At 38.0% G+C, this 22879-nt stretch overlaps 1 protein-coding gene across 1 annotated transcript in view; it reads right to left on the bottom strand.

The window, feature by feature from the left end:
• Window positions 1-12983: 12983 nt before the first annotated feature.
• The window catches only part of TRPA1 (transient receptor potential cation channel subfamily A member 1), a 30366-nt gene continuing 20470 nt past the window's right edge, over window positions 12984-22879 (bottom strand). Inside the window, exons 17-27 of the mRNA XM_005517097.2 lie at window positions 22343-22441; window positions 21463-21533; window positions 20888-21035; window positions 20194-20283; window positions 19799-19968; window positions 17584-17713; window positions 17273-17455; window positions 16293-16361; window positions 15621-15731; window positions 15023-15120; window positions 12984-13272 (exon numbers count right to left, since the gene is read on the bottom strand). Of these exons, the coding sequence (XP_005517154.1) occupies window positions 13044-13272; window positions 15023-15120; window positions 15621-15731; window positions 16293-16361; window positions 17273-17455; window positions 17584-17713; window positions 19799-19968; window positions 20194-20283; window positions 20888-21035; window positions 21463-21533; window positions 22343-22441 (1398 nt within the window). The 3' untranslated portion in view covers window positions 12984-13043. The remainder of the gene's footprint in view (window positions 13273-15022; window positions 15121-15620; window positions 15732-16292; window positions 16362-17272; window positions 17456-17583; window positions 17714-19798; window positions 19969-20193; window positions 20284-20887; window positions 21036-21462; window positions 21534-22342; window positions 22442-22879) is intronic.

Here is a 22879-nt window from a genome sequence, read left to right as displayed (position 1 = left end):
ATTTAAACCCCACTCTACTTGTTTCAGAGAAGATCAGTTGTAGAGAAATCAAAAATTGTGGCAACTACAGTGTAGAATTTATATGAATCCCAGGTTATTGAAGTTGTTTTCAAAGGCAGTCACCCTGTGCTTCATATTTTTTGAACGACAATGATTTAATGTAAAAAAAGCACTATCTATTCTAGTTTTTTTTTTTTTTTGGGAAATGAAACTTAGCTTCCAATGGGACTTCATAGATTTTACACTTTTCATAACTTGAATCACAGATTTTTGAGCTGGAACTGATCAATGAAAAATCCTACAGTGTTATTAAGTAATTTTCTCTTTAATTTTGCCCAACAGATCACTGCTTTTTGAAATGCATTCCCCAAATCTTTGTCTGATGTATTTTTTAATCACTCATATGATGGAACTTCTGACATTCTTCTTTAGACAATATTCCCAAATCTAATCAACCAATTAACATCTTTTATTTCCTCTTATTTGAATGAAATTTGCTGCCCTTAAATATTTTCTTTGAATCTTTAACTGTCCAGGTAAAGATTTACACATATTATAATACTAAGATTAAAAAAACAAAACACCAGACTCCTAATAGTGATTTTTATATGTGTGGTTGGTTGCAGTAGTAGTGCCCTCTGTTCAAAAAAGTCTGATCCGTATGTCAGATGTACCCTGATGGACAGTGGAACCCTTGCAGCCTGGATGCTGTCAAGGAGATTGGCATCCTGTCAAAGACAGAGCGCTTGAGAGTGAAATGAGGCACAAGCAAGAGGTCCACCAACCCACTGAAATGTGCTTGATTGGCTGTGCAAGATCTCTTTATCTTCTAACTCCTAGATTCTCCTCCCCTGCAAGGTCAGGCACTCGGAGGAGCAATTTATAAACTCACAGCTCATATTCTGGTTGCAGTTCCAGAACTGACACAAAATTAAATCAGTCTTGAGTGCAGTAGGATACAAAAATTACCTTCCCAGTCTACTGAGCCCTTCAAGACCTCAAATAAATCTCCCAGCGGCAGCATTCCAGTGCTGGTTGCCTATCTTCCTTGCCTTACAAAAAGACCTTGAAATGGAAACAGAATGGTTTTCTTTGAAGTCATATTTCATAGCACAAAAAGACATGCACAGAAGCAGCTGACTTAAGTGGTTTCCCCCTCTCGTTCAAAGTATTTTCTAAAAAGTCTTAAATGGGACTTTTTAGTTAATCCCCAGAACTCTTAATTGCAGGGGCCACAGCACATATGAAAGCAGGAGCTGATATTACAAAAGCTCCTTTTAAAAAAAGATGAAGGCAAAACACTTTAAAAATATGCAGGCTAGAAGAAACACTGTTAGGCTTCGTCTAATTGCATTCCTCCCCTGGAAATTATAGCACTCCTCCCTAAAAAATATTAAACTTAAGCAAGTATATTTACTTCATCTTAAAAGTGGCACTGAGTGCAAATGAAATATATCCCTGTGTAATTATTAAATTGAGCAAGCCGTAATTATCTCTAGTAAGATTCCCTGGGCTTTGGGAAGAGTTGTGCTGAGTTTTAGAGCAACCCTTTCACTTCCTCTTGTGGAGGAGCAGGAATGGTTCTCGAGGCTGGCTTTGGTCCTTCCAGAGCCCACTTTGCTGGTGCTGGCGCGGGCTCCCTGTGCTATCATGTTGGCTTGTTCCTCGTTCCCAAGAGCTCAGGAGCTGCAGGGCTGGCAGGGCCACATGAAGGCATGGTCCCTCAACAGAGGGGCCCAGGAAACACACTGAACATTACCTGAGGACGATGCCACTCAGGGGAGGAACAGCTCCCAGCAGAGAGAGGGTGACTGCCCTGACATAGGCGGCCACAGGCATCCAGAAAGTTTTCAGAGCCTTCATGAAGGTCACCCTATCATTCATAAAGAGCTGCTGTGGTTTCTTTAATGTCAGGCTTTCTGTTGCTTGAACCAGATTAAATACTGCTCAGTGGACATGGACACCAGCCCTAGCACCTCTCAAACTTTGGTCCCAATGCTGATGCAGGCTTTAGCCTGGGACCCACTTCTATTTTTGGTGTATAGCCCTCTGAACCTGTTTGTGTGCAAGTGGGCTCCAGGAGGAACTCCCACGTGAGTGACCCGTGAGGACTTCATTTTGTTTAAGGCTGCTTAAAGTGTTATTGGAAAATCCTGTGAGGCAGCTCAAGTGAGTGAAAATGATTTGCTTGGGATGAATGTAACCACCAGTGCATTACTTCACATAATCTAAACAGAGTTTCAGGCACACTTCATCTATCATTCCCTGAAAGAGGGAGGCAGAGTTAATGCTCTCTGACAAATATTATGTTTCTCAGGCAGCCCTGGTGCTGTCTTCCCCATTTCCTGGCCCACTGTGATTAGATATATAAACAGCACAACTAAAACACAGGTTGGATTTTGCTGTTGGAAATGCAAGATAAGGCTACCATAAAGGCTCATCAACACCCCAACCCTCTCTGTAAGAGACACCCAGCACTCATGAGATCGAAGATTCCTTCTCAGTGCTGTACAGTGAGTCACTTGGCTAATAACTATGATTTATAACAGCATTTTAATTGCTCCCTGGGCTCTCTGATGAAGACAGAGGAGGGCAGGGTGACACACCTTGGGACAGCGGGGAGGGGAGAGCAGGGCTAATGTCCAGCACTGAGTGAGCATCAGAGGGCAGCTGGAGAGACCTAGAAGGAAAGAAGGATGCCCGGCAGAGCCACTGATGGCTCCTGGCAGCTGGTCTGCTAATGCTGACACTCTCTTCTGAATCTAACACGAATGCCAGGGACAGGACTTGGAGCTGGTAATGAAGAGGGAAAACTCCAGCTCTTCCCTGTTGCTTTTGCTACAAAAAAGTGTGTCTAGCAAACCTCTTGGTGCTACAACTCTGTAGTGAGTGTTTGAGCAGGTTAAATTTCCCTTAGAAACACCCAAAGCCCTAAATGTATTCATTCATTAGCTCTAAGTGGGCCCATAGCCACATTTCTGGGTGTGTATACAAAGAGTAATCAGAAGAAAAATAGGACATTTCTTTCCAAACATGTGAACCTCCCACATCTATCAAACTGCAATTCCCATAAAGTCACTCCTCACTGACCATTTTCCCAGAAAAAAGCATTACAGAGCAACTCGGAAGTCAGCAAAAAATGTACAAGGCACACAACCTTACTATATTGCTAATCCAAAGGCCTCAGAGGTTAACTAACAGCTGGCAGGAAGAACAAAAGAGTTTTCTCTGTCTGGTTTCCCTGATACAATCATGCTAAAACATTGGCTGGAGCAGCAAAGGCTTAAGACAGCACTCCAGAGAGCTGGTCTTGTGCCCTACCTTTGGATCTCCACTCATTGTTTTGGGGAGGAGAGTACAAACTGAGCAATGCCACCTTCCTCAGGCTGTACAGGGAGGCATCTTTCAGGCTGCTAAATTGTCACTTAACCATACAATCTGTGTATCCTGACTAAGCAAAACCCAGAGTTAATTCTTCATTTTGCACAGGAAGTAAGAGTCTAATCCTACTGTCTTTTCTATCAGGTATCCAATTTACATTTCTGCTGAATATTGAGATGGGGAGAAGAACATCCCAGGGTTAGTGGTATTGTCTTGTGGGTTACAATAAGGACATCTTTTATTGCATTTGGTAAAATCTTTATATAAAGAGACCAATGTTTTTTTAATGGGAAAAAGGAAAAAAAATAGCAAACATAAATTCTGTCACTTCTAGGAAATAAAAAATGGCTATGGTTTTCAGCCCCAGAAACACTGGAATAATTAAATTTGTTTTAGCTGCTCCCAGAGATTGCCACACCTAACTGGTGTGTTGGGGGGATGTGGCTACAGACAGCTTATGTTTGGCCAGGTCATGCACAACCCCAGCAGGCAACTCTGTGATCAGGATACATTTACAAGAGAGAGGACAATTTATTAAGGGTCAGTTTCTATAGTTAGCAGGGACTGCAATGGTCTGATGCAGCAGGGGTGGGAAGAGGCCTGACAGCCCAATCACCAGCTCAGTCCACAATCACCTGATTGCTTACCCAGCCCTGCTGCACCTGCACAAAAGGTAATGGATGCCATGGAGCCTGCTTTATCCTTGTCACTGAACATTAGTGCTGAGGCTCCCTGTGAGCAGAGCAAGGCTCTGTTATGGGTGTCACTGCTCTGTGCAGGGACAAAGGAACCTTTGGACAACCTGGAGCTTTGTCCAGGGACAGAATAGCAAAGAAATCAAGGTCTGCAATGACAACTGAATTAATTTAGGAATTATGAGGAGCGAGCTAGTGTTTTATATTTTTCTCTCCTTCTCCATTGGGGCTTGCTTTCCTTTAATCAACCCATTTTATTGACTATGCTTGAATCCTCTTCAGGTTGATGCCTGCATTGAGCCTCCTCTGGAAGCTGACTTCAAGCTCTCTGAAGTAAAAATGGAACTTTGTTTTCAACGGTCTGTGGGACTTGCTCCCATGGTCATTATTACGCTGTCACTTTTGTGCAGTTGTTAATTAGCCTAACAGCAAAATTTGAATGTGGGAATGAAGAATCACTCAAACCCACCGTCTGAGGCAGCTACACCATCCCTCCACTTCCATGGTTTCAAGCTGTGTTAAAAATGCAAGTTGTGGCTTTGTAGAAAGGGCATCCACAAGGCTCTGCAACCCTGAAAGCCTCTCAGAAAACATCATATGGCTTCAGTTTGGGAAAGCCCACACACTTGTGACACCTGCTACACATGTCTTGCCAGTCACTGCCTTGCCTTGCCTTGCTGGTTCTGGTACAGAAGGTAATCTTAAAAAATATCTTCTTATTTTTACAAGGTTACCACAGTAGTAGATATTCTTATAAAAGTTCTGAGGTTGCATTAAAGAAAGAGTTCAGGCTACTGAACCAGTGAAAGCCAGGTGGGAAAAGCTCAGTTTCTACAAAAGATTAGAAGAGTCTAACTGATTAGGGTGGCCACCCAGGCCACCGCTGCTTTGGGAGGCTATTTTTGTCCTGGAATATATAACTCATGCTGCAGCACCTGCTGTTTGGTTTTCCTGGCTGCTGGTTGTTGAGTGCGCCCCACAAATGGAGATGGGGGGTCTGAGAGGTGCCTGGTGCAGCAGTGCTCGTGCTTCACATCCCTGTGACTTCTGCTTGCACTGGCTCACCTAGTCTTGCTGATAGAAGCTCAATCATATCAGAATTTGAGAGGCAAATTCTGTGCTAGCATGGAGGTGGTGACAGTGAAGAGTAACCTGAAGTATTTTGAGCAGCAAGGGACTATATGCTCTACTCATGCTTTGACTGAAGTGCAGGTTTGCTACTTCTTCATATTAGAACGGTCCTGTTGGGGATTGTGTAGCACAGAGTAAAATGTCAGTGGTAGTTCTCCTCTGGATGTATTCAGGCATCCCACACATACTCTGAAATCTGGCATAATTTGCTGGAAAGTTTGCATGAACTTCTCCAGCATTTCTAAAGATTTTCAGGCTGAGAAGGCAATATCTTAACTAAGGTGCAAGTACCTGTGTGCCCCCCGGAAGGGACTGGGATTGTCACCTGCCATCAGAAGGACCTTCAAGTACTTCCTAAATTCCTAGGCAACGTGAAGCTTACATGTGGCAGCAAAGTAGGGAAGACTCACTGCAAAAAGCACCTCTTATAACTAAAAACCAGGGGGATCTGAAGTAAACTCTTTAGGCTCTCACTTCCATTTGAGTAAAACAGCAGGGCAGCTACATGTTCCACTCCTGGGGTGCAGGTAAACAGATGGAAGGCACGGGACAGGGCTCAGAGCAGGTTGCCTGTGCTGGGTGAGGCTCAAGTCCTCAATCAATCACATCACAATTGATGATGATTGAACACTCAATCAATCACATCACACAATGTAGAATTCAGGCTGCATCTGGGATCCTGTGTCGAACTCTGGGCTCCCCAGTACAAGAAAGAAAACTACCAGAGCAGGTTTAGCAGAGAGCTACAAAGATGATTAGGGAGCTGGAGCATCTCTCTCATGAAGACAGGCTGAGGAAACTCATCCTGCTTAGCCTGGAGAAAGAAGACTGAGAGGGAATCTTACCAATGAGTACAAATATTTATCTAAATAGCCAGACTCTTCAGTGGTGCCTAGGACCAGAACAAGGGGTGACAGGCCCAGACTAAAACATAGGAAGCTCTAACTCAGTATAAGGAAAACCTTAGAATCTCTGAGGGTGACAGAGCACTGGAACAGACTGTCTAGACATTGTGGGGTCCCCTTTTCTGGAGAGATTCAAAAGTTGTCTGGATGAGATTGTGTGCAACCTGCTCCAGGTGAATCTATTTTGGCAGGGGTGTTGGGCTGGATGATCTCCAGAGGTACCTTCCTACACCAGCCATTCCATGTTCTGTGATGTTTTTTATTTTCTGCAGCCTCTCTTATTAGAGGTTTTAACTTTTCTTAAAGTCTAGGAAAAAAGAGTCCACAGGCCTAGATGTGTATTATTGCTTTATTTCAAAATTCAACTCTATTATTCAGTCTTTATTTAAAGGCTATTGTGTAAGTTAGGATTTTAGACATTAAAAAGCAGGCTTTTACATCAGAAAATATCCATGCTGAAACCCGGATTCCATTGTTTCATTTAGAGTCATTAATACATGTTTTATGAGTTCTGCAGGGATAATTGGTGCATTGTTGTGTTTGTGCAGATAAGTGGATGATGCTTTTATCTCTTCTGGAAAACAAACAAAACTCCCTTGTGACCCACAGCCCTTGTTGCGGACTCTTGGCTCCATCCTTAATTCCCCCAGCACCCCCTGCCTTTTCTTTCACCAGTGAAATTTAAGAAGCTTTATAGTACTGGTAACTTTGCTGTCCCAAACCCAGAGGTCCCAGGTGTGTCAATAGAGCACCTCCCACCTTTTCTCCCCTCCTTTAAGATCTGCCATAATTGCCTGCAGCCCCCTGGTTGGGTCAGATATGCTTTTTATTTGCAGCTCCTCCTGCTCCTCTGACACTCACTACTCCATGCTGTTTTTACTCTATGTTCATATCTGTAGATTTCACAAGTAAGAAAACAGCTATTTTAACAGTGTATGCTTATTTGCTCATGCTTTCTGGAGAAAGTGAGATTGTGCACCTCAGGGTGTGCCATGGCCAGGAAGAGGGACTCAGACGTGGCATCCTCTGTGCCACCTGTGCCTGACCTCTCTGTGTGACAACATCTACCACATAACTGATCTCAGGCTGAGGAGACTTCACAGATCCACCTCAGCTGCTGTGAAGCAACAATTAGGATAATCCCCCACATCATGGGAGACTTCCCAGCTTCAGGACACAGCTGATGTTGTGTCTTGAAGGCAGCAGAGGTAGATTTCAGCTGTCACATTCACTTTCTAAGCTCCTTTTACAGTATTTAGAAATGCATATTTCTGCCCTACCTTCCTGTAAGAAGTTTATGCGGGAAACACTTTATTTCACTTCTCCAAATGTTTTTTGTGGTTGTACCAGCCTCAGTTTTGTCTCTCTGTCCGGCTACAAGACCCCACTTCTTTGGTGTGTGGGAGGGTAAATGTGCGCGCTTCTGATTGTGGCTGTCTGTCTCTGCTTTATCTGACATAATTGTAGCATATATATTTTTTTATCCCCAGAGCATGTATATTTTTATATCCCCAGAGCATGTATATTTTTATATCCCCAGTACTCATTTGCTTATATTGCAAAATGTTCAAGAACTTTTCAAAGCAAAATATAATTTATTTGAATCAGATGACAGAATGAAGAGAATAGAGAAATCTTTTGGCTAGTTTTATATATTTATGAAGAAACATGAAATAAGAGGAGTTTCTTTTTTACATATTCGAAGAGAAAGTTTTACTGTAAATAGCAAGGGAATAAAATCTAATGAAATTAAATCAGTCCAGCTCCATTAATTATTGAAGTTTTTGGGTTAAGGTTAAAGACTGAAGTGATACAGACTCCCGAACTTTTCCTCTGTGTGTGAAACTTGTCCACAAAACATTTTACAGGACTATCAGCCAGCTTTCTTAAGGGAGAAATAGTCAGGGTCCAAACTTAGACCAGTTACAGATTTGAAACTAATCCTACCTCTCCTCAAAACTAAATGAGGTAAGCGCATTCAGAACACCCTACAGACTCCCTGGAGACATCTGAGATGCAAGCTGCCACCTTTCCTTCTGTTGCATATTGACACCACCACAACTAAAATCCAACAAGAGGAGACGTCTCTCTCAGGTGGTGTTTGGAGTGCCAGACTCCAGCTTGCTTCACGCAGCTCAGGGGAGAGGTGCCCCTCTGCCCATGGACTGCTCTGCCTGGGGTGGCAGTCACATTGCCAGTGGCAGCTTTTAACCATGATTACTTGCAGCCACTTAAGGCAATTGTAATTACCTCACAGACCAGGCAGATATGCCAAGAAATGTTAAAATCTGAATCGGCAGGAAGTGAGTCAGCTGAGGCGATGAGAAGTGACTCTGAGGTACGTTATGGCTATCTCTCACGGCATCACTTCCATGCTGCCTTGCTGAATCATTCCCATGGACATTGCCAGCTCCAGGGATTATCATCAGGACTGAGTTGAGAAGCACACTTTCTGCTTTTAAAAGTTTAAATGTTCTTATCTCTCCTTCTCCTTGATCCCATGTGGCTGAAAGCAGCTGAATTTGACATTGCTGTGAGCAGCACGGTTGTACTCAGATGGGCCAGTGGTACCTTAGGGCTTTCTGTCCTTTTTAATGTGATCACACTAATGTTAGTCCCCGTTCCTTTCCCTTTATTTATTACTGCAAGTTACTGGCCTGTTTGAACCTTCTGGTTTTCAGAGTCCCTGCTGCTGGTCAGGTTTTGGACTGCAGACACCTCTCTGGATAAATAAATACTAACAACAGTACTAAAAATTTCTGAAATGAATAGCTTTAAACTTCACCCTGCTTTTTAAGCTGTTATTCCCAATTATGAAACAATATAAAATGCATCACTTCTCATCATTTTCACTACTTCCTGTGCTGACTTCTAAACCAAATCCTACCGTTGCTGAGATTTGTCACTGCCTGAGTGTCCTGGTTTCAGCTGGATAACCTCTACAACACTGATGCATTCAAGCATCTGAAGCATCTTTTCTCACTTGATGCTTGATTACTGTGTCTTGATGCATTTCTATGAGGATGTGAATATCTTTACCTAAGAGGTTCAGGTGTGCCTGAGTGGCCACTGCATGGACCAACCCCTGCCCTGGCTCACATAAATCTCTCTTGCAGTGCCTGTGTCAATATGGATTTATACCTTGGCACCACCCAGTATCTTTTTACTGCTCATAAAATTCTGCCTTTAAGCAGTACTATTACTTTTGTTATTAGAGATTTTCTCAGCTCCTGCGTCATTCTTTTTATCTTCTCAATCACTTAAAAAAGAGAAAGCTCAAAATCTCTCCTGATTGTAACTCCAGGGTGAGGTTTGCTACACTGCTGTACTTTGTTCATTAGATGGGCCTAATTCCTGCTGACAGTGAGACCCCTTGTCAGACAGTCAGTGGAAAGGCAGTTTACAGCTGATGCATACCATGTTGTAGCCTAAGTGATTCCTGACACCTACAGGGCAGGGTAAAAGGCCATTAACCTAAGGGAAAATCTACCTCTGGTTTCTTCAATTAAGGTTATTTTCCTCATCTTTCCCTTCTCTTGCTACATGCTCTGCTTATGGGCATTTCATCTTACAAAACAAAAATCTAACCAGTGAGAAGGACCACCACTTTGTTTATATAGATTCCTCTTTTTTCTTAATTTGTATAGCCCTCAAGGGTTTGAAATTATTCCTGGCTGATTTTGGGGACGTCCTCCCCTACCAATCCTCTGTAACACCATTTTTCATACAGCATTTTGTTGTGAAATGTTTCACAGAGCCACATTTTCAGTGTGTTGCAGAAAACAAAATAGTTTTATGCAACAGAACAAGGAGAATGCAAGGCTATTTCTTTGAAGAAAAAGCCTAAGTCAAAAAGTGATGGAGACTTGTAGAGTCTTTATCATTGTTCCAGCAGCATATCACGGAGAACACCAATATGCACACTAGACAGCTTGAAGCAAGTTATTTCTTATATACTGGAAAGAGCCTCACTCAAACCTGGGCACTTCAGATTTTTTCCTAAGGATGTATTTTATTGTTCTAGCTAATTGTAATTTACATGGGCAAAGTATTTTTGCTAGTTCATCCTTATCAGCAAGAGTCTGATGCTAGAAAGGCAGGCAACTGGATCTTTGGTTTCAGCAAGTATTGCCATCTTGTTTCAGACTACCAGCTCACACAGGCATGTCATTTCTTGTCCCAAGTTTTGTGTCACACAAATGAGGCACAAACCAGTCTTCTCAACAGGAACTCATGGGAATGATCTGGTTTTGGTGGGAGATGGTGTCATTGCCTGAACCATACTGCCATTCATCTTGAGGAGAAAACAGTGACAGCACTGCTGAGAAGTAGGAAATGAAACTGAATATTCACCCTCACTATGAGCAATATTTGATATACAATCCTGAAAGAGACAAAAGGTGTGCCTACAGAACTGTCAGTACCCCAACTGAACAGGTGTTACTTCCATACAGACTAAGGGAAGTGGGTGAGTACTGGGTACAGGTATAAACCCCTCACAGTTTGCAAATACTATATTCACACCCAGAGGAAACATTTCAGTTGAATTTACCCATATTAATTCCTATCTGTGAGTTTAAATTATCACACTTTTGGCTGTACCTAACATGTAACGTATATGGACAGGTGAAGGTTGGTCTCTTTTCCCATGCAGCAAGCAATTGGACAAGAGGAATTGTCTCGAGTTAAGCCAGCAGAGGTTTAGATATTAGGAAAAATTCTTTCACTGAAAAGGTGGTCAAGCATTGCAACAGGCTGCCCAGGAAAATGAAATCACTGTCTGTGGAAGAGTTAAAAAAACATGTAGATATGGTGTTTAGAGACATGGTTTAGTGGTGGACCTGGCAGTGTTAATGGTTGTACTTAATGTTTTTTTACTTTACCTTATTTAGAGGTCTTTTCCAACCATAAATGATTCTAACAGGATTGCTTCTAGAGATTGCTGAAATGGCCCAGTATCTTCAGCTCAGTCTATACAATTTTTAAACTGTGATTTATATTCCACTTGTAATTCTCCTTAAACTCCACACCTTTTGTACTTAGGCTCTATTAGATAGTTCTATCACATGAAAATTAAATAATCGTAGTCTGATGATTTCCATAGAAAGCTAATTAATTAACTAAATGTTGTAATATTAGCTACTATAAAATAGTTGTCTTTGTATATAAAATTGGAAAAGAAAACTTTTCTCAAATTGTGAACATTCGGAGAAGTTGAGAGGCAGCTGTATATAAAGGTCTCAGAGCTCTGTTTAAAGAGGCTTGAAAGGCTCAGCCATTAAAACTATGACTGCTGACTGCTTTGCTTCTGTTGTAATCATACTACTTGTTCCTCTTCACTCAAAACTATGTATTTAGGGCCCATTTACTTACCCAAAAATGCTGTCACTCACTGCCATCTAGTGTTAATGGCACAGACTTGCCAGAAATTTAAAATTACTTTTGTTACTACATTTTTCAAGCTTGGCCCTAAACTGAGAACCTGGGCGTTCTTTCTACTGACAGAGGGAGCTGCAGATGAACAGCAAATCAGAAAACCTGAACTGTTTATTCACAGGAATAACACTGACATTAGTGACCACAACAATTTCAGAGACTACAGTAGTATTTTTACTTTTCCTGCTGTGACTCTGCTTACATGTTCTCTCCCTGTTTCAGTGTGTCACACCAGGCTTGGCCCTGGAGTAGAGCTGCTCCTCCAGCAGCCTCCTCCTTTCTCTGTTTTACCTGTCAAGGATTTAAAGTCTCAAAGCTGGTGTAGAACAGTTGGGTAAGAAAGAATTTTTCCCACTGAACATCTGTGGCAATTTTAAGGCACAAGTCGCCCTAATTTATGGTGTATCTTCCAGTGTTTTCTAAAGACCGGACAAGTCCTGTACAGTATGAATTACCTTCAGGTGACTACCTTTTAAATAAACAGGAACCATAATTGGTTTTTATGAGAAGAATTAAATTAATTAATTATGAGAAGAAATAAATTACTTTCTTAAAGAAAATGTCTAAATTCAAAGGCAGACCACAGAGCCTTTACCACCACATATAGTCATAATTAGTTTATTAGCACTGGTTTTGAAACAAATATATTGGGGTACTTAAGCACATTTTCATTCATGTTTATTTCTAAATTTAATATATTACCATATATTACATAATGCACTGAATATTCAGCAAATTAATAATAAAACCAAAGTGCAAATTAAAGTAGCAAGATAAGTTTTAGGTTATCAGGACGGCCAAAATCACATTAGCAGGATAAGGACAGCAAGTTGTAAATGACTAATATTAAACATTTCATTCTATCATTGCTATATGCATGCCAGTATAAATGATCCCTCTGTGAATTGCTTCCACTTATCTAAAAAAGAAAGTAGCTCTTCCCTTACATTACAACTTCATGATCCTTTATTTCCTACCTTTCAGGCCTGATCCTGCAGTCCCTACTCAGCAAAACTCCCAGTGCATTCTGTCAGACTAGTTTCATACTTTTTCTTGAAGCTACATAAAGCCCATTAGCTCTCTCCAAACATCTGAATAGTAAATGACTAGAATCTAATTTCTAAAAATTTAGAAATTCTAAAAATATTCGTAACAGAAAATAATGTAATTACATATAGACCTAAGTGTCCTAGGGCCAAATCCAGGAACAGATCTAGACCGAAGCCTTGGGAACTGCCAGGACAGCGAGGCTGGCCTCTGTTAAATTAGGCACTTTCCTGATTAGCCAGTCACTTTTAGATCACAGTTTTGGATGTAGACATCTCCAGTCTCCTTAAATATTGTTTTGAGCACAAAAACATGTTTTTGGTTTTGGATCTGGCTTTTTTTTATACTTGAATACATGATGTATCACATTAACATTATGCAAAGACAATAAAAGAAGTGACCTTAAAGTAGAACAGAATGATAATACAACATGATATCATAGCCAAGGCTAGAAGAAGCTGTTCTTTTCTGTGCTTGGGTTAGGCACATTTGTTTTAACAGCTTTTAACACTGTATCCCATTTACTATTTTTGTGCTCTAGCTGCCTTTTCCTAAATTTGTGCTGAAATAAATCATTGCTGTCTTCATCCTCAGCCTCTGACACGATCTCCATTTTTTGGATAATCAGTTTAATGAGGTCATGTTGCTTTTCCAACAATGTTGATATATCTTTGAGCCTAAAACGCAAGCAAACAAACAAATACTCATCAGGCTTTGTCATTTGATTTTGAAGGACATTTAAGTCATTGAAATTACAGATGCAAAAACTGACAGTACTTAATGAAATCCTTCTGCTAACAAAGACTATTGTCTAGAATACATTTAATTCTTCAAGCTGAAGTACTTCTCCATGTTACAGGAAATAGGATTAAAGAACGAATCTGTGGTTCTTGTGAAAAGTAACAAAATATAGTTAAGGTGGAAGCAACTTCACTCTCAAAATAAAGTTGTTGACTGCTCTATCAAAAGTTTTTTCTATTGACCTATTTTCTTGTGTGGCAAGAGAAAGGCCAGAGTTGCAATGGCAATAAAGCAACCAAAAACATTCAGTGAAATTCAAAACTGCTTTTACAGCATATGAGAAATACTGATGAAGCACTTACTGATCTTTTTCAAAGTGCTATCCAAAGTGCAATTGATGCAACTAAAATAAGTTAGCATCACACATACAGAACATAGTATCTGTTGTCTATAAAGAAACAGTGAAAGATATGGGAAATGTGAATAGAAATTGTCTTTAGAAAGCTACCAAACAGGCATTTTCAAAATCTACTTTTATGAATGTCTTGTCTTACAAAATTACAACATGAAATCTAGTGTAATTGAAAAGGTTCTTTGTGAAGAACACTTGGGGGGCTTTAGGTGTAGATAGGTTTTTTTGTAGTTTTTTTTTTTTTTTTAACAAGAAATAGTTAATGCATCTTAAAATATGTGAAAATCCCAAGAATTAAAATGCCCCAAACCAAAACACAAGAATATGTACACCCATCACTGACACTAGCTCCAGTAGTAACTGAGCTCTGTTTTGAACTCTGATAATAAAAAAACACTGGCAATGTAGTAAGAGTTTTCAGTTAACATTTTCAGAATAGTAAAAATTACTTTCCATAATGATACCGCCACAAGTTATTCTATTGTGAATAGTTTTATAAAATTATCGTTTTCTTTCTTCTCTGTAGCAAAAAAAATTCCAACTAAGAAAGAATCTGTTGTGCTGTTTTATATTATATCGAGGTAGTATACATTTGAAGAAAGATTTGCTGAAGTCCATGATTTGCCTAGATCTGTAGGGTGTAGTCTCACCCTCCTTCAACTCTTGCTGAGTCTTTCACTCAAAAAAAATACTTAATCCAAATATGTGCAGGAAGATAAAAATTTGGTTGATTTAATTAAAAAAAGGGAAAGGAAAAAATGGAGAGAAGGTGCAGGGGAAAGTGAGGCTGAGTGAGAAACAATACATTTTTCTAGCTATACATTCACAGAAAGCTCTTCTGAAACTATTCTCAAGGATATGTTGGTATGACAAGTCAAGAAAGTACAAAGAATTCCTTCCAAGGCTTTGGGGAACATGATTTGTTCAAGGGAGAATCAAGATACCAATCCAGTTTTGGGGAAACAAACTGAATCTGATTTACCATCAGACCAGGGGAAAGTCAGCAACAGATTGTGTCTACTTGCAAACTAACTGGAATTACATAATTTGGGAGTACCAAATAACCCTTGAACACCTCCAAATGCAATTATCTAAAATGAAAATGCATCTTCCCCATTACTTCAGATTACTGAGCAACAGGCTGCATTGGTTTGGGCTGGGGACACTGAATTTTACTTTCTAGTATGGAGATTTAAAATGCTTTTTAAAATAGGAGTATGTTTGTAATATTGGTTCAACTTATTTTTACAACTGTAAAATATCAAGAAAAATACCTGTATTTCTGCTTCAGAACTTCCAGTTCCAGTGTTGTATCAGGGCTCTGTGCATACGTGGTAGAGTCTTCACACCCAAAGCAATATTGGAACACACTCTAAATAAAACATGGAACCAAACTTAAACGGATTCCATAGTTTGACAATAGATAACTATGTGAATGGTAAGTCTTTACACAGTGCTAACACTGACAAGACTTTCTGATGTTATTTTTTTATACATTAAAACATTTGCTTTGCAAAATTTGTTTTATAAGACAATTCAGTGTATCAACAACAGCTGAAATTCAAACTAAAGAAACAAACGAAGATAAGCCCAAAGGGAGTATTTCTACCTTTTATCTGAACATCTTTTGTAGCTTGTCTCACTTCATAAAGTTATAGTTCACTGACTATTTACACAATAATTTTACCTGAATACAGCTGCACTGAAACTGATTTATCAATTTCACTGACCTTAGTCAAGATCTAATGACACTTCCCTTGATGCCAGTTATTGACTGCATCTTATTAACACAGTGTCCTTAGCAATGTGTGTACAAAGCCAATGATATCCCTTTTTGATAAGAATCCTTCTAAGCAATATTCACCATCTTACCATAAATCCACAGTATCTTGGCCTGTTGGGATATACAGTGATTGATTCCTGGTCCACCCGACTTAAGAACCAAAATGGCAGCTTCTTCTCTAAGTTGGTGTGAAGGTTAACCTAAATTAGATTTGCATTTACAATGAGATGTGTTGTCTTAAGATAAATACACATTATATGTGAAAATAACCATCATGCCATTATATTCAATTCACTAGTACTAGTCCACGCTGCAAACAGTGGTATAATATTTGAATAGTCCAGCCAGACACTAAAACTAAATAGTCATACTAGTACTGAGAACAGAATTAATTACTTCACATAGATGTGCACTCTTTTGACTAATGAGAATTTAGTACAGCAGAATGAATTTGGTATCCTTTTGATTTCTGTACTTTCTTTCCACTGCACAGATTCTTTAACTAAAGGACAAATGTGATTTCAAGCATTGCAGTGACAGATTTTGAGATTCTGGTTTTGGAAAAACTCAGACTTGCTTGATCTGATGGTTGAAAAGTTCCTTAAAAATACATTTTCTTGTATGATTCCTTGGCAATGACTCATATGAGTGAAAATGAGATTCAGAATAAGATGTCATGGTCACCAATCTGCTTTACAGATATCCTAAGATGCAATAATATGTACTTCAAATGTTTGATGCTTTCATGCTGTGTTACTCACCTGCATTGCAATCCTTTTGAGTGCAGCATATTTCTGTACTTCAGCGATATCACCAACAGCCAAACCAATCTAGAAAAAAAAGAAATATGTCATTACCTATTTTTTAATTTTCAATCATATTTGTCATTCACATTTAAATAAAAAAAATATTCTAGGCTTAAATTATTTTTTCATTTGAATTTGGAAAATGTTTTTGCATATTTAGAAAACATGTATCAATAAATGTAGAAACTGTGTTTACTGACAACACTCTGTTGACAAGGCACCAAAGTGCTACATTTGCCAAGAATAACATTCCTTCTTTTATATTTTTCATTACTGCTGTAGTGTTAAGAAACAGGTTGATCTCTTGATTGTAGGATCATGGCTGCAATAAACAAGTTTAAAAAAACATGAGGTGTTTGACTTTTATTGCTTAGCTCATGTGAAAATGTGATTTCCTAATTAAAAATTATATCCAATGGAATATGGCTGAAGATATATTACATATTTTCCCCCTTTTTCACCATTATCATGTTTTCTGATTCTTGACATTCAGGTCAGGTTTGTTAGTTGTAACACTACTTCTGATTGCTGTTTGATGTGCAATGAAGATTTGAGTTTGGGCTTTTTGGGTTTTATTATTTAAATTCATTTTGTTAGTGTTAGGTTATGATAAAACAAGGGATTGAACAAAACTCATTCTTCCCCAACTTTATTTATCAAGACCTCAATATAATACATTGCAGCTCCAATACAAATTCCATCAGAGTTATTATCTAAAGATATACAAGATACTTCTGCAGGAGTGAGGTGTGGGAAAATACTCAGAGCAGTAAACTGGATGAAAAACAGGTGCAGAGAATGAGGACATTTTATTATGTTACTGAAAATATCTGTTAAACAATGAGGGGCTGTCACATACTGAAGTAATTCTGTACACTAGAACTCTATATACCCATGTTTAACCACTTTTGTATATTAAGAAACAGATTACTTACTAGCAAGTTCATAAGCAGGATTGGAATAAGCAAGGTGAATATAATGAGGACTGTGTAACTCAGGAATGGATATGGCAATTCACTGCTTAGTAAAGGATCAAGGAATGCATCATGGTAATTAATGTCTCCCAGCATCATTGCAAATGTCTTCATTACAGAAAGCAGAGGTGTGCTGTATGTTTGCTGCAAAAAGAAATATCAAAATAAAGAAAAAAACCCAACTGATGAAATCTGTAAATAAAGTCTTGAGGATGCTTTAGTCAAAGATAATATTTGTAATGGTAAAAACTTAACTTTACTATTGAACTAACCTGTGAACCCAAAAGGACAAAGAAACTCAGCCCAAAAGCCAGTATCAGGAAAAAGAAAACCACAGCAATCCGAATCAAAGTCCTCAAAATTTCCCAGAACATCACAACATAGATTCCATAGTTCTCAAATCTAGGCAATAAGTAAACAAAAAAGATAATAGAATCAGTCATAGGAATCACTTAGCTTGGAAAAGACTTTTAAGATAATCAATTCCAACCATGAATCTAGCACTGCCAAGTCTACCCCTAAACCATTAAATACTGAAGTTAGAGTTCCTTCCAGTTATTTATGTAAGGCAGTAAGAAATGCTGTTTTTAATCTGTGGAAAGAGACACTGCCTCTTTGAGAGATTTGGTAATGATAACAAACCTGTTCTACTTTCACATCCAAAAGAATCCAAGTGATCCTAGTCACAGAAATTTAAACTGCATAATCTTATGATGCACAAGAACAATTTTCAAGATAGTACTTTTCATGGGTAACATTTCTTCTATCCATAGGCATAGGCAGTATGGAATTGTATCACTGCTGCATTCAGAGTAAAAACATTAGCAAATTATCCAGCTTTTTCCTGCTTCTCAAAGCAAAGTAGCAACCAGAACAAAGGACAACTGGCACCATAATCCACGTAGCAGCCACATGCCTGATTTAAAAGATTTCACTTTTTACAAAATGTGAAAAAAATGATGTTATGTAGTTTTAGTGTAATACAAATAATGGAAAACAAACAGACAAAAAGAAACACACTGCTCAGGAAGAGGATAATAGCACAGTTTTAAGACACCTGTGTTTCCAACAACAGTCTGTTGTTGTCAAGCCTCTCCGATTCTTGTTCAACACAGAAACTAAATCTCAGACCAGGAATTATCATATAGCATATTAAATTACTTTTTCTTTCAAACCTGCCCTTGGGAATTTATGTCCTCTCTCAAATCCAGGGACTGGAGATTTTTTTATGCTACTACAGTAGCAACTGTGAAATTCCCTATGCATGACTTTCACTCTGAAACATTATGTTCAAGACTGGAAAGGTCAAGCTGGAAATAAAGCAAACCTGATCTTCTCTTACTTATTAGGCATTTATTAGGCAAATTCCAGTTCAAGTCAATGGAATCACAGGTTGCTTTGGGAAGAGACAGCTGAATGAGTTAGAATAAACATGTGTAGAGTTCTACTGCTACACACTTGAAAAAATAGCCAGGCCAGGAAGGCATTTCATCCAAACAGAAGAGAGGCTGTGCAATCATCTGTTCCCTTTTTACTGTTTAGGTTCAACCCCCATTTTGCCAGAGCAGACAGGACACACCCATCCATTAGTTGTCCAAGATCAGACAGGAGAGGACAAGGTTTGCAGCAGAGGCAAGACCATAAAGGTACTGTCTTTGATATCAACTCTGTTTACAAACTGTGTCCTTAAACACCCCTACTACAGTAAAACAACCCTGAAATTAATCAGCAAATGTTGTGTTTGTCTGTCTGCAAGACTTCACGGGGGTGTAGTGCATGTATACAATAAAAACTGGAAGAACATTTATGCAGTGTTATCACATGCAGTCCTGCTCAGGCACAAATGTGTTTAATTTATTAGTCTTAAGCACTACACCCACACTATTTTTTTCCTCCACCCAGCTCTCCTGCAGTTCATAACTCTTGGGCACTATTATACCAGTGACAAGATTTATGGATAATTAAAGGCAATAAAAAGACATAATGTCAACTGAAGAAATAATGTCATCCACTGTAATTCATTTATAGGACACTATGGCATAAAGAAGTGAGATGCGCCATTTAATATGGGAAATGATAAAAGAATTTACCTTCTCCCAGGTATTACTCATAAAACCTGACTTCTTTATGCCTTTCATAATTCATATCCTTCTGGGTTCTTTTAAAGTCGAAGTGTATACAGTGTAATGAAAGATGATTTAAAAAAGCTAAAATAAAGCATGGCTATGCTTAATTAAAATTAACATAAACATTGTTATTTCTATAGTTGCTATAACATATGTTGCTATGCTGTACATGAAAAACACTGAAATCAACTTTACAGTTCATCAGAGATAAAAAGTCCTATAGTCTTAATTTGGAAACTTGTATAGTTTGAAAAAAAAATACCAAATGGGACTCTCAGACTTGATCAGCCACAGGTTAGGATATGTAAACGATCTGATAATATTAAAATATTTTATTGTAAAGCCCATAAAACAATTTTACCGTTGAAGATAAAGAAGGAAGTTCATCCAAGACAAATATACAGCAATTGCTCCACATTCCCACTGCAAATGAGCTGGTGTATTAATAAATAAAGAAGACACAAAAATTATGCTTGTAGTATAAATGGTCCAGTCCAGGAGATTGGAGTAATCCAACAAATATTTCAATTTCTAAGATTTAAGAGAGAAAGGTTAATATGTACAAGTCATCCATCATGAAAACAGTGAATTCAATACACTATTTAAATTGTCTTCTCAGTTTAAATCTTTATATATAGAAATTAAAAAGTATAAATTGAAATTTCCCTTCTAATCAGGAAACTGATTAATTTCATTATCATACAAACTGCCATGCAAGCACACTGTCTGATTAACGTTATTTCTCTATGTACTTACCTGCTGAATCAGCTGAAATATTTCTTTGCAGATGCCCAGCAAACTCATAATTAAAACTAAACACATACACACCCTTGTGAAGTATGAATCCTGAAACAAAAATCAGAACACAAAAGAAATTAGGAATTATTAAAGGAATGTTCATTTCATCTCTTAACTATTATATATACATTATATTTCCAAGTTAAGTAACCCCGTTAGCTTGCGTCATATACTTATTACTATCTAAATTCTGTTTCACTAATATTTATTGTGAAATCAATTTACTTGGTTGGGCTGTATATATGATTCTCATGACTTTTTCATATATCAGGATATCTTAATGGAGCTTTTATATTCCTTGAGTTTATTTTATTTCATATTTCTTCTAGCATATCCTTTTTGAGTTCCTGTTTCAGTTCTATGCCTTTTCTCTCATGTGAATATTTTTTCTTCACTATTAAACAAATATTGTTCACTTCAGGGAAAAAATGAAGTAACTATGTACCAAATATAAATTTCTCAGAAAAAATAAAAATAAGAAATGAGGACTGATAATTATCTAAAGAGGTTGCTGCTGAATTTTTTTAGAAATATACTCTTCAGTTTTATTCCTCAGAGTTGCTACATCATAAATTAATCTAGAAATTATTTAAATAATCATACCTCTTTGCTATAAAAATCCCAAACATACTGTGGCTACTAATATAAGTACCTCATATTCTAATGGTCTGGCTTCATAGAGCTCTGTTCCATTCAAAGGTCTTCCTGGTTGTATGTGAGTGACCAGAAGAGTCAGTGGGATGAGACCAAGAGAATATATGCCTAAATTCATTAGGTGTGCACGAAACCCATAGGCCATCCTTGAAAGTGAGAATGTTAAAGTTACAACACTTTTCAAATTCTGAAGAGCATGCATTCAAATTTAACAATCAGTAATGAGTTCAATGAGACAAGGAAATAAACATTTCAGGAATGTCCCTTTGTGATGGATGTGTTCATCACTTATGTGAACAAAAGTGTACTTGCCACTCTGAAATACTGCTCCTTTCATTTTTAACTGGCAACCTTATTACACACTTTTGCAATAAAGAGGAAACAAAGACAGTAGTTGTCTTTGTTGCAAATACCAAAACAATCTTTACTAAGTACAAAGTTGCACTTTATGGAAAAGACATTTGCTCAGTCAACCCTATAAATACACACATTTTAATAAACAACTTTCAGGAACAATAGTCTTTATCTTGACATGCAGTATTGTATTTTATATATATTTGTAAACAGACCAACCATTTCATAAGCAAATATTCTTTACACACAGGATGACTTAGTAGCTCCATGCGATTGTGGCGTACCATGGCCTACAAAATACAAAATAAAAATACAGAAGGGTCAAACTTAATCCATCTAGGCAAGCAAAGTGCTTACAAAACCAGGCTAGGCCACTTTTTTTACCTGACTACTAGCCTAATAAAAATTAAAATCTGTGTAAGATACTGCAAAGTTCTTTTGATTAAGCACTCTGGCCCAAAAACATTACTATCTTGCCCTCTCTCTGCCTTCTAAGGCATTCAGCTTCTCTGCTGGGGCTCTGTTAGTCTATTTCAGCTTCAAAAATTATACAGACTATTTTCAATGATACCTGTGAGACCATGCTTTTACATGCAATGAGAAAATTATTTATTATTAGACAGTATAACAACTAATTGCCAACAGGAATCTCAAAAAGTAAGTATGTTAAGACAGAAAGTTTCTTATATAAACATTTTCTGACAAAGAATGAGAGAATAGATTGACAATGCAAAAAACCACAAATTTGTTTCAGGCATCGTAAGTATTTCGCAATTAACGTATGAAACAAATCGGCTTGTCAGGATTTTTCAGCTCCTTACATTCCAGTGCAAGGTCACTACAATGACTGGAGTGTGTTTTTCTTTGATGCACTACCTGTACATACAGCACAGTATCTTGAGCATTCATAGTTTTACCTAAACCTAAAAGAAATTTTACTTATGACTTAGAATTTTGGCCCATACTTAATTTTGATATACTTTTAACATACAGAGGTATGGGCTTTGGAGAAGAAATATTATGATGAAAAATTCAAACCCCTTAATTTTGTCTAAACCAAGGCAGCAGCCAATGATGTCAGAGTAAAACTAGAACTTACATTTAGAGTGGTAAGTGGTTCATAGAAAATTTCTTCACCATCCTTTACTTTCCTGTTAAGTGTCAAGGGACACTGAAGATATCTGAAGTTATATTCAATCTATATAACAAACATACACCAGAATTTAAATATAATGCAAATTATTATGTCAGTCTTAGATAATGTTCTTAATACAAAAAAGGCTATCCTTCAGAGAAAAAAAGAAGCATATTGTGTCAAGGGAGTGAGAATCAAGATGTGTATTCATTGTTAGCTGAACACATGCCATCACGTTTGTGACTGCAAGATGCTTAAACAAACAGCCATTTTGAATTGTAAAAAAGAATTGTACATTTCTTACTAAACTGTTACTATTAAGAAAGGTCATTTTCATAACTGATTTGTATTAATGCTGACTCTAAGGAAAAGCTTGTCTTTAAAAGTTATATGGCTTTGATAATACAATATAGAGAAAATGTGCAGTAGCAAAAAAATTTGCAAGTTTTCTGTTAATGATGTGGACACAATCCAATATAATCATTCATAAGGTGGTTTTCA

Source organism: Pseudopodoces humilis, chromosome 1, assembly GCF_049639895.1.
Source record: "Pseudopodoces humilis isolate 2021_Gansu_Grassland_sample_001 chromosome 1, ASM4963989v1, whole genome shotgun sequence".
Classification (NCBI taxonomy): Eukaryota; Metazoa; Chordata; class Aves; order Passeriformes; family Paridae; genus Pseudopodoces; species Pseudopodoces humilis.
Note: the sequence above shows the minus strand (reverse complement) of the source record. Positions and strands in the feature narration are given on the sequence as shown.